General features: G+C 39.2%; 4 protein-coding genes across 4 annotated transcripts; 2 read left to right on the top strand and 2 right to left on the bottom strand.

The window, feature by feature from the left end:
- Positions 1-218: 218 nt before the first annotated feature.
- CBG04043 lies at positions 219-979 on the top strand (the record flags this gene model as incomplete). The annotated part of the gene is made up of 4 exons (XM_002639402.1): positions 219-321; positions 391-514; positions 794-845; positions 911-979. The coding sequence occupies 4 exons, from the start codon at positions 219-221 to the stop codon at positions 977-979; spliced, it is 348 nt and encodes a 115-aa protein (XP_002639448.1).
- Positions 980-2326: 1347 nt separating this feature from the next.
- Positions 2327-4189, bottom strand: Cbr-ser-5 (the record flags this gene model as incomplete). Its single annotated transcript, XM_002639403.1, has 8 exons — positions 2327-2467; positions 2532-2660; positions 2708-2949; positions 2995-3148; positions 3234-3434; positions 3479-3652; positions 3702-4019; positions 4064-4189. The coding sequence occupies 8 exons, from the start codon at positions 4187-4189 to the stop codon at positions 2327-2329; spliced, it is 1485 nt and encodes a 494-aa protein (XP_002639449.1).
- A 1448-nt stretch (positions 4190-5637) lies between these two features.
- CBG04045 lies at positions 5638-9134 on the top strand (the record flags this gene model as incomplete). Its single annotated transcript, XM_045244014.1, has 5 exons — positions 5638-5665; positions 8249-8358; positions 8408-8517; positions 8856-8958; positions 9006-9134. 5 exons carry the CDS (start codon positions 5638-5640, stop codon positions 9132-9134), a joined length of 480 nt encoding a protein of 159 aa, XP_045092567.1.
- A 781-nt stretch (positions 9135-9915) lies between these two features.
- Positions 9916-11761, bottom strand: Cbr-smg-5 (the record flags this gene model as incomplete). The annotated part of the gene is made up of 5 exons (XM_002639405.1): positions 9916-10608; positions 10655-10845; positions 10896-11451; positions 11497-11605; positions 11655-11761. 5 exons carry the CDS (start codon positions 11759-11761, stop codon positions 9916-9918), a joined length of 1656 nt encoding a protein of 551 aa, XP_002639451.1.
- Between the last annotated feature and the right edge of the window lie 641 nt (positions 11762-12402).

Raw genomic sequence — 12402 nt, 5'->3', positions numbered from 1 at the left:
CATAGGATTTGGAACTGCAGTCAATAAGATTTTGGAGTCATTGAAAAGATGCAGTCAATCAGCAGTTGTCATGAATTGAGACTAGAATACAACTTTTATTCGAATACGCACACGCACTCTTAATCCCTTCCTAGCAACCAACTACAACTACGAGCCGTATAAAGCTATCTTCTTTACTCGTATCATATTCTTATTTAATCAATTTTCAGACTGAAAAGATGCTCGTAGTCGAGTCGCAAGGACTCGGTCTCGTACCTTGGGATCAAGTTGCCGGTTGGCTTGTCTTAGGATTGACATACTTTTTCAAATTCTTTATCATAGGTAAGTGTTTATTTGGATTCATTGCTTGTTAAAAATCAAGCTGAACTGTGAACAAAACTGTTTTTTTAGTTGGAGGAGCGATTCCATATGTGTTCCAATATGCTGAAATTCATCATCGTCGGAATGCTTCTGGTTTCTCGTTATTTGTGTGCCTGGCATTGTGTGTTGCCAATATCCTTCGTATATTGTTCTGGTAAGATTTTCTTCACTCCGAAAAACTTGAAGGTAGAATTCAAATTTAACTCTTCAGCTATTTTAATAGCCTTTTAGACTGAATGACTTTGTGCATATTTGAAAAATAACGGCCTGGATTTTTCACATTCAAAAAAGTCTGAAATTTAAAAAAGTTCTGGAAACCTGGGCTGAGAAAATACTTTAAAATAGCCTGTCCCCGTCCGTTTCAAGTATGATTTTGTGGCGGCTGGAACATGATAGGACCCTCTATTGCCAGAAAGTTTCAAATCCGTTTCAGGTTTGGAAAACGGTTCGACAATGCTCTTCTCGCCCAAAGTATTGTGATGCTGGTGTGTATGGTCTTGATGTAAATTCTGCAGTTTAGTTCTCTCAATCATTATCTTTTTGTCTGCAGGTTGGAAATCGCCGTTCGTATGAACCGCAAACACACTGCGAAACCGTTGCGAAAGTCAATTATCAGTGAGTTTTTATATTCACAAAACTTTCTTCAAAGTATCGAATTGACTGCCTATCTCGATCCATCCCAGTCTGTGTATAAATGTGCCTTTCCGCATGCTTTCAACCGCTTTTTCACCCGATGAATAGGAATGGGAATGTGAGAAGACGATGTGACGTCAACGAGTAATTTGTCAGAATTTGAACGAAAAAAACGGGAAAAGGAAAACAGAGATAGGATATATTTTTGGGTATCGGAGTAGTTATTTCCGGATTCGAGTGATGAGTGTCTAACAAACAAATTCATAATACAAAACCGAGCGATGTGACGTAAAGTTTCTATATAGTCCAATAATAGTAGTGCTGGAAATAGCTCTTCTAATCGAGATACCATCAAAATTCTGTAACGGCGGAATTGTACTCCAAGCTTCTCTTCGATGTACAAGAATTCGGATTTTAAACTAGAAAACAAATGATTTTTCTCTTTAAAAATCTAAAGTTCTTTAGTATTATTCATAAGCCACGGCCTCGCGGAAGGGAACCTATATTTGAAAATTGGAAAGCGCGCCAAGTTTGGACGCGTTGCGCGGTCGCGTCGCGGCTTTTCGGTGAGTAGCGACTCAACAATGCTTAACTTCACGTTTTTTTTCAGAACACGTTTTGAAATTTTCGAATCTGGCACGCAGCCAACTTTTATGTGCGACGAAGCGCGCGTTTTTCAGGTTCCCAACCGCGATGCCGTGGCATAAGAGATGTTGTGGCTTTTTTATGTTGTAATCAAACATCAATTCAAAACAATGGGGAATAATCATTCGAACCCTAGACTGACCTAGCGAATCCTGATTTTGGCCAAGCCCGGCCCAAGTATGTAGAAGATATGCATGAATGTATTGCTGCCTGAAAATCAAGAACCACTGGAACCTTCCCCGTCTTTTCAGTATACATATAATACTTTATCCCATTGCAATTTGACTAATTACACCCATCGGTCTCTTCTCCAACTAGGGAGTTTCAGTGTGTGATCCCTCTTTCCTATTCTGCACATACACGAATTTTTTCCCTCAACCTTGGCATATCTATAATTCATCTCCGCAGCAACCGGGCAGCTCTCTAGTTGTATGTGTATTGCAAAAATCGTTTTTTTTCTCCCTTCTAGCTATTCTCTCGTTAGTTCAAATTCCGAAGTACGTCTTCGCTCTGTCGAATAATTCATCGTGGTAAACATGAGAAAAATACATGTATACTGGTGTACAGTGACGAATTGGTATGGATTTTATATACAAGGACAAAAAAAGGATGATTTGCAAGCCAGTTGAACACGGGTTGGGTCGATACAAACGTCAAAGAAGAGACATAGAAAAATAGATAAAATAAATTAATTATGGCATGGGGAAATGAACACGTCCAGAGAAGAGACAAGAGAGATGATGATGGGGGATAGATGAAGATTTCGATCTGTTACGAGACCACTGTCTGCAACTGGAATTTCATAGATTTTTGAGATAATGGCAGGTGGCTGAGAGATTTGAAAGCTTCTGAATCTCTTGAGGCCGAAAAGGTATTCAGGGAAAAATACTCACTTTGTGATCAGGTGTGATTAATCCGACTACATTTGGCTCAGTTTGTCTTCTCTTTGAACGAACTTTAGTCGTTAGCATTCCGTTTTTGTTGGACGACATCTCAAACGATCGATGTCTTGTTTGCATTTCCTAAAATTTGAACAAAATCTTCCGGCAAAGTTCCAAATGATGCTCACCTTCTCTTTATGCCGATGTACATGTCTTGCGATTCTTTGCAAAATGTTATCTGGTGGTGCAGGAACAAACGGTAAGCACCGATTAACGAACTGCCAGATTGGAACAACAAGTCGAAAGGCTGATCTTTTGAATTCTTTGACTGTGAATGAGTAGATAATTGGATTCAGCATCGAGTTACAGTAACCTAGCCAGCTTGCCACATCGATGGCGATAGGTGGTATACAACCCGAGCATTTGTAATCTGAAAAAAACGGACTTAATGGTCGTATTCAGATTATAAACTTACTTGTTAAGTATAACCCGAAAAACGGCAACCAGCAGAATAGGAAAGAGCAGGAGACAACACCAAGCGTCTTTGCAATCCTTTCATGGGTCCGCAACACTCGCCGCTGATGCTCTACCATTCCGTTTGTTTTTCCGAAGTGTACGCGGAGTGTTGTCTGAAAATGTGAATTTTCGGATCAACTGTATCAAAGAATCTAGCTGAAAGACAAGTTCGCTTGTCTTCGCAGAAAAAATCCATACCTGCTGACTGAGTGTGTTCGTGAGAAAGTTCATGTTTGAACCGAGTATCATGAGAAATCCACGATCCAATGCTTTTTGGCGGTTTCTGGCCAGTTTGTAGATACGCCAATATAAAGTTAGGGTAACTGAAGCTGGAAGGAAAAAAGCGAAAACCACACTGTGAGCCAGATGCCGAATTTCATTTCCAACGAAGCATAGGGACTGAAGTTGATGTAATTAGTTTAGTTTAATATGAGAAATCTTACGTCGTCATAGCATTCTGGTTGTTCCCATCTGACAGTCGTCAGAAGAATCGACGAAGAAAAAACCCAAATAATTGACATCACGGTAATTACTTTGGTCTTTGTTACAATGCTTTTATACCTCAGTGGTCTTGTCACTGCAAGATATCTATCCACAGAAATCACACATATTGTCACCTGGATGTAAAATCTATTAATATTGTTTCAAAAAAATCGAATAACTTACCACCGAGCACGTGCAGAATGTTACATCAGCTGCTACCCATAATCGACACAAAAATCGCCCGAATATCCATTTACGGTATATTAAATAAACAGCTCCCATGGGGAGTACGATAACACCCACTAAAAAGTCGGTTAGACCAAGATTCCAGACAAGCAGCGTGGTATTGGTCCGCCCGACTCGCGCTTTGAAGAACAGCACCAGTAAATTACCAAAAACGGTCAGAAGAATGATTATGACTGCAGGGATGCATAAAAGAATGAGAACAGCTGGAGGTAGTTGCTCCCCAGTTCGCAGCTTTTCCCGAAGAATGATTCTCAGCTGAAAATTCGGAATAGAATAACACTTAAAAAATATATCCCAACCTGTTCTTTGCATAACTCGGAAACCAGATCAGATTCATTGCTCATGCTGATTCCAGCCAGTTTAGCTATTTTTGAGTAGTCGACTTCCTCAATGATACCGCCATCTCCATCGGAGACCAGAAACATGACGGGGAACGGAGAACAACCGACTGCTCCGCTGCTGGTGCTACAACTTCTGAGTGAGATGAAAGACACTTGTTGCGAATGTGAAAACGGAGCAAGAAAAAATAACTGACAATCAGCACAAAACGAGTGCACAAAAAAGCGCGGTAAGGAGGAGCAGCGAGGAGCACGGGGAGGAAGAAGAGGACAAATAGAATTTTGGCGCGGATGAATGGGAAGATAATCAGAAGAAGTAAAGGAAAAAAGGGCGCGAAGAAGGACGAGGAGGAGGAGAAGACGAAATCGCGTGCGGGTGAGAGGTGCTCTTACTTCGGATCCCGTTTTGGAAACGTGTCCAACTATTCTAGGGCGCAATCCGAGAGGAGACACCTTAAACCGCCCACATTGTGACAGAGGAGATAAGTCAAAAGAAGATGTTTCGTTTTTTGGGCGTTCTGAATCTAGAACTTAAAAATGAGTCAAAAAGTAGAAGATGGAGTTGAGGAGCTGCGGTCATCATCTCATCATCATGTGATATTGAGTGCGCGCGCAGGTTCTCACACACAACGAAGGCACGTCCGAAGAGGACGACGATGAAGTTGAAGGAAGCAGAAGAAGCAGAAGCAGAAGGGAAAGAAGGACTTGTGAGAAAATGGAAGGAGTAGGTAAAGAAGTAGGAATTGGACTCTTGATATGTATTTCTAGAAGGTGCCCAGGGGTAGATCAGACCAATATCGATTTGTCTGGATTTCGGACTATGGAATAATGTGATAGATGGAACACATCTGTTTTTTAACAAAAAACGAGGATCATTTAATCTCGAGGCCCAGTAAAATTTAGAAATATTTTCCTATTTTTGGAACAAATCGGACGACATCGGCGGATGCGAGGAGCCTGGGTAATTGAGACGATTAGGAGGTGGAATTTGGAAGTAGGGAATCAAGGAAGTCAGCGGAAGAGCTCAAAGATTGAATTTGATTCTCATGGGGGACAACAAAGTTCTCATCAGAAATTGCTAAGCTATGTCCTTGGAAAGAGGTTATATGATGGGAAAATTATGATGAACCGGTGGCAGTCGTTGCGCGTTCAGCGCGAACCGGAGAGAGAGGTCCCTTCGAAGGCTCTCAACCGTGAGAACGTCAACATGCATAAGCGAAAGTTCACTTGAGTTGACAAGGATGGATAAGGAGAAGTTCAAGTTCAAAAAAATAAGTAGGAGTTTGTGTCAAGCATGTCTTCTGAATCAGACAAGAGCCAGGATATAAAGAAAAGAGAATCAGGAGGAATTAGAGAAGATGAAGAGTCTACAGAAGCAGATACCTAACTAGTGATAAAACGCCACAAGTATTTGAATTATAGTTACACTTCTTTTAATTAGAATTGTGCTCTATTGATAGTTGGCCCTGAATCCATACACTGATATTAGTTCTAGAATTGTCAACTGTCCACAAAGAAAGGGTGTGGTGCTGTGGATGTTCGAAAAGAATCGGACGGACGGAAGTCCTTCTTCAGCGGTCTCTTCTTCTTTCTTCTGCTATCTTCTCAAATACCCCACTCTTTTTTTCCTTCTTCCTGACGTCTTCGTTGTTGAGGGCAAAAGTGTGAAGAAGCGTAAGAAGAAGGGGTGCCGTCGCACTGGTTTATGAATTAGTGATAGCGTTCTATGGTTTTTGCGTGTGGTGCACACACACATCTTGGTGCTGAAGCTCATGAGACTCACACCATTGGATGCCCTGACAGCAACTTCATAAAATATATCAACCATAATTGTGTTTTGTCGGTTGGAAGAGTCTAATTTGAGAAACGTTCAGTCCGATCGAGCAGACGCTCCTCTAAAACATTAGTCGCTCAGCTCGAACCACTACTGGAATAGTTCTATTGCCAAAATTGAGTTATTTAATTTTGAAACAATCCATAAAGTATCACGGACTCAGAAAAACTGATCAGTGCAACTAAACGAACTCTATCAGAATAATGAAATATAACTAAGAAATAGTCTCATCTGAAGTATTGTTTTCAAATAATGAAAGCAAGTTTTTAGAAAGTTCTAGAAGATTTGTGAGATTCCAATTGTATAGCTTTCAGAGCGTTAGTGGCTTTGCTTTGAAACAAGAATTAACATACTAATGGAACTCTATACGATAACATCAGATTCTAACTCCGTCACCTAGTTCAATGTCCAATACCACCACTGCCGTCTGATGTGCTTTGAAACAACATAATTCGATCCGATTTGCCATGCAAATTGCAAAGGTCTATGATGTGTTTTTGGAAAATCCCGAAAACCTCTCTTCAAACGTCTTTTTTTGTATTTCCCTCTGATCGCCTTTTCTCTCGTTACTCCTTCTGTCCATGTTATGAAAAAACGGATTTGCACACAAATTACCGAACAGAAGGAAGAAGAAGAAGAAGAAGAAGACGTTTTGGAAAGATTTTGAGAGTAGGGAGCACGTGCATAAGAAGGATTCCTTCAAGTACCATAAAAAGTCAAGGATCAGGTCAAAATGGGGAAGAATATTGAATAACGGGGAGGACTGCTCTTTTCTTCCGAAGTTTCTTCTGCTGTGATGCGACTACTTTTTGCGCACACACTCACACAGAAGAAGTGGGCTCGGAAGAGGCGAAACCTAGATGTAAAGAAAAAAGTAGAATAAAATTTGCTGAATTTTTCTTTGCTTTTGTCGTCAGAAGAGATCAATTCAATTCCAGCAGATGCATGGATTACTTGGACAAAAATTTTTGCGACGAGTACCCTCACACTTTATGCAAGTGCTGATGAAGTTCAGAACACATTTATGATTCTTTGAAAAAATTGGGGCGTCATCAGGAATAGAAATGGAGTCTGGAGAAAAAAAAACAAAAAAAATCCCTTTAGTCATGCTCAAGGAAAAATTAGAAGCAAAAAAAGCTTGGCACCACAACCACAAAAGCTACCAAATCGTTTTTGTTTCTTGATTTCGATGAAGGAGATGTGGTGGTAAACAATGATTGCTAGAGCGCACGTGGACCAAACTCGGAGGAGAAGTCGTGCGAATTCTTGCAAGACGAAAAAAATGGGCGGAGAATGGGCAACCACAGAGTAGAGCATCATTAACACTCGCTTCTATGTATCAGGGAAAAGGAAGAAGAAACCAGAGGGAAAAAAGGTTGGAATAGAAAAGATGTGACTCGACGAATAAAAGATTACGAGAAGAAATCCTGATGAATTTCCATTCAAAAAGATTCGCCTTTGGTTGTATGTTTCCCTAGTCACCGAATAGTAAGAACTGGGTCGTTTGTTCTGTAAAATGCACTTACTTTTAACAAAATTCAGTTAACCTAAAACAAAGAACTGGCAAGCTAATTAGCAATAAAAGCCTAAACGATATGAACCTACCGTAAAAACTCTATTAGATATCCATGGCACTGTATTGTTCAAAGGTGGTCTGGGGTGGCACTGTATTAGGGGGTGGCATTCAATTAGAGGCTGGCACTTTATTGTTCGGAGAAAAAAACCAGAAAATGATTCTTTGCGTTATTCTTTAACTTTTACCACAGTGACATCAAATCCGCAGTGGCATTAAATTAGGGGCTGACACTCTATTGTTCGGAGGTGCTCAAGGATGGCACCATATTAGAGGCTGGCATTCAATTAGGGGTGGCTATCTAATAGAGTTTTTACGGTAACTTTAATCAATCTGGCATGCTAACGTCCTCAAGAAACATTTGTGAATGTCAACCACTGTCCTATTGCACACTCCCATCCTACAGTCCCACCTTAGTCCTTTTTTCCCCCATTCATCGTGTGGTGATTGGTATCATTCGTTCAGTTTATTTTAGAGCAAACCTACCACCGGAACTCCATTGCGAACGCTTACTACGTGATTTCTCATGGAAAATGGGATCACTTCACAGGTGATATAACCACAAAACGTCTTCTACAGTAACTTTTCGTTGTGCTGGACTTTTAAATATGTCTCACTCTCTTTCTCCCTCTATCTGAAACCCCTACTATATGATTACTGTGGTGGAAAGAGTGAAGCAGAAAAGCCCACGTTTCATAAAACAAAAAAAATTCAAGAACATCTCAATCGCTATTTTCAGAAGGGGACTTCTTCAACGCTTTCTGGGCATGGCACGACCTGGTATCATTCATCATCGCACTTCTTGTTTTCACGGCTTTCTGGTCCATCACGACATGGATTCTGATCAACGTAGGATTGCTTCTACACAACACCATTTCACCAATTACTGTGTTTTCAGCAAACAGTGTACATTGAAGCGATCGGAATGTGTGCACTTCTCACGGAAGCGACGCTTGGAGTACCACAACTTCTTCGAAATTTCCAGAGGAAGTCAACACAGGGAATGAGGTTTGTATTCATAATAGCTAATCGAAGCTCTATTAGAGATTTTGTAAATTCAATGAATATTTGGAAAACGTTTTGGGAACGCTAGATAAATCTTCTTGCTACATAACCATAAAGTACGAAAAAAAGCAAGGTTCGTTTCGGAACGAAACGTAAATCAGAGTGAAAGATACATGAAAAAAGAGAAAGTGTCTATTTGAAAACGGATCGGATTTCGAGAATTACTCTATGGGCTTTTTTTCGTTTATGTTCACCTGAAAATGACGGTTCTGAAGAATTTCTGGATTTGGGAGAATACGAAAACAAATTGTTTGAAAAAAATATATTTATTTATTTTTCAGTATCCCAATGGTTCTGGCTTGGTTGGCAGGAGACCTTGCAAAAACTGGATACTTTGTAGCAACAGGCAGCCCACTTCAGTTTTGGATTTGTGCCATTCTTCAGGTCGGTAGTGATCTATTGACAACCGTAAATTTATTTCGATTTTTCAGATTTCAATTGACATTTTCATCCTGGGACAAGTATTCGTGTATAGGAAAAACACTGCGGCTGGGGAACTTCCCTACACAGCAAATAATCAGACGACGTCAAGTTCTCTAGAAGGAGCAACAATTGATTGATCAGCTGACTTCATTAATACTTCATTTTGTTTATTAGTATCTATTGAGAACTTTTCAAGAAAAAAATCGAAAACAAAACGAACCAAGCAAAAACTGTGATTTTTTATATCCTTCCCGTTTCAAAAATAGTATTGTCAATTTTTAAAAAATCACCCGGATTAATTTATGATATACACCTCCCCTTCGATTTTTTAGTCTTTAAAGTAATTTGATGAACAGAAGAGGCGGATTTTGTTTTAAAAATTATCCGAGCGATTGTTTTGAATTGACAATTCTCTCTACTTGCTCATCCTTTTATTTAATGTTTTAAATGTATCAATCGGCTCGGATATTGTGTTCTCTTGGAAGTCGCTAAAAGCTTTAAACCTACTGTCAAGTGTTGCATCTTCCCTCCCCCTTTTCTCAGCCGACACAAATCACCATTTCCGGGTATTTTCAATTCAGATGGAAACTTATTTTAAACACCTTTCATAATTCATACTTTTCCCGATGCCGTTGTACATATTCTCAGTGCACTTTCTTTACGATTCCCTTGAGAACACACATAGTTATTCTATTCAGAATCGCTTTGATTGTTACTAAAAAAACTCACCGGAGTTCAAATCTTGATCGCCTCCGATTCTCACACTAACTTCTTCCCTTTCATTGTGAATACCGTTTCAAATTATTTATTAATGAGAGATTTATTTGCATAAAAATGAACAAGTTCGAGGTATCACAGTCCAGTTAGAATCTTTTTTTCTCCACCGAACAATTCAGCCGAATGTGTAGAATAAGATTTTCAACTATTCAGATACTTGGTATAGAACTTATCGATGTCATAGAATGTGACTCCTTCGATTGGATTTTCTTCTTCTGGACATTTACACAGAAATGCGACAATGTGCTTGTGATCGTTTGCCGTTCCTTTTACACTTTGCACTAATTCTTCGGCACACCGTCGTTCATTCTCACACGCCTTCAGAATAATTCTTCCTTCTGCTTGGAGCTCCATCAACGTTCGAATCACTGGACGAACAGACTTGATCTTCATTTTTTGACTGTCAAGTTGCTCAAGAACGCTAGATGGCAGGATACAGATGAAATCGTCTATACTCCAAACTTTTCTGGCATTACGCGATTTGTTGAGTATTGTATCGTAGTCCATAATCACGTAAACTGGTCTCCAGTCCTCCCGATTCATTTGACTGACTTTTTCAGCCAAAACCTCCAACGGGATATCCAAACGTTTCGTTTCCGATCGGTTTATCCTTTTTAGAAGACGACTATCGTCTCCTTTTTCAGATCGCAACTCCACTGTTGATTGATTAAGACGAATATAGTTTTTGACTAACAGACTCAATTCTTCTAATGATGGTTCCGATTCCGGTCCAAATATTAGGTAGCGGATACTATTGACGCCTTCAGAAAGTGATCCAGATCCGAAAACAGTGTTTATTTGTTCAATCGCGAGATCATTCAGTTCGTTCCATTTCTGGAAGATTATTTGTTGCCCAAACTTTTATTAAAAGTATACTTACAGTTTTTGCGAAAACTGATAATGATTGGAAATATGGCTCTTTTTTAACTGGGTCATTCACATCGAAAATCTCTTTGGCATCGCAAATCCAAGAGATAATCTCAGCACATAGGGACATCGTTGGTGAAGGATATGAATAAATTTCCAGATAGAAAGACGTTATTACATCGAAACAATCGATGAATTGGTTGACTGAAATTATTCAATTTTATAGATTAGACTTGGAGAAGACTTCCACTCACATCCAAGATTTTTATTTGCCAGTTGAGCAACGTAACGACATCCGGACATCGTCATCGACCAATTCGAAATTGGGCTTTCTTTAAAATCAGATTCAAACTGATTGATCATCTTCAATCCGTTCAGTTGATGGTCTACTCTTTTTTGGTTTTCGTTCAGCGCCCAATTGGCGAAGTCCTCAAGAAGCTGATCTGAACTGTTTGAATCGCTTTCGCTGGATTTAACAAATTCAGAAACATCCAAACGTTTCTTCACAGGGTTTTCAGCTAGTTGAGCTAACATCAAAAGCCTAACTTTTTGTGCCACAAGCAGATTGGGTTGAACAAGAGCAAGCATGTGAAAAGCTCGACCGCAGCTGGGATCTAGTTCTATGGTTCTTGTATAATATCCAACAGCGAGCGACTTTTGGATTTCATCATCAGACATATATCGATGAAGATCAGCAATATACAAATTCCAAATAGATGCGTATATTTGTTCGGTGAGCATCAGCATTTCTTGAAGTTCTCCACAAAACATTGTCAGCAGAGTAATCGTATCCATATCACTATTGTCTTCCTACAATTCTTAACGAATCAACGGAAAACAAAGAGAGTTACGAACTCGAGCGTAAAACTGAAAGGGATGATAATAGCCCACGATCCAAAGCTTGTTGATGCTACTCGTACAGTCGTTGTCAGTTTTCATGAGCTCAATAAGCTGTTTGCGGGCTCTGAATATAGAAAAATAGACCACACGATCAGGAATATATCTAGAAATACTTTCGTCGCAATAAAGCCATTACAGGAGAGTGAACACTTTCAGTCTGTCCATATTTCTCAAGCTGACTGCAGTACCGTTTGAAGTTGTCTGCAGCTGTCATTGTCATCTGAAATTTGAATGAATTTATTATTTAATTCGAGTAATACTCGTTTATTTAAATAGGAAAAACGAGAAAAAATTTCAAAGCTTTTGCTTTTAAAACAGCACTTTAGTCATTGAATCTGATCAAAATGCATTTGTCTCGCTGTAAAAATGTATCGGGAAAACTGTGCGGTGGGATTGCATTTGGAAGAGCAAGGCTCCGCCCCTTCATATTTTTTCATTTTTTAACTTCTTTTTTTTTTGTAAATATCTCCGAATAAAGAGTTCTAACGAAATTTACCGAATAATTGATTTTTTGAATATATTTTATGCCATTCTATTAAAATGAGTTGTCTGAACAGTTATCAGTCTTTATTGCGATCCTTTTCTGGATTTGATATTACACTTCAATTTTGCTGAGAATTTATTTCACCACTCGAATGGTTCAAATTATTTTCCAGTTTTATGAAAATTTCTGAAAGCTTCGATTCAATTCCGAAACAATATTGTTACCTTACAGGCTTTATGTCATCAGGACATGGAAGTAAAATCATAAAGAAGAAACTCATATCTTACGACTACAAAATCAGAGTAAGTGTTTCAAGAATATTTTCTTTAATGCTGTGAAGGTAAAGGCGATCTCTGACCCATGTATATTCAACTTTG

Source organism: Caenorhabditis briggsae (assembly GCF_000004555.2).
Source record: "Caenorhabditis briggsae complete genome, chrI, whole genome shotgun sequence".
Lineage (NCBI taxonomy): Eukaryota > Metazoa > Nematoda > Chromadorea > Rhabditida > Rhabditidae > Caenorhabditis > Caenorhabditis briggsae.
This window is presented reverse-complemented; position numbering and strand designations above follow the sequence as displayed.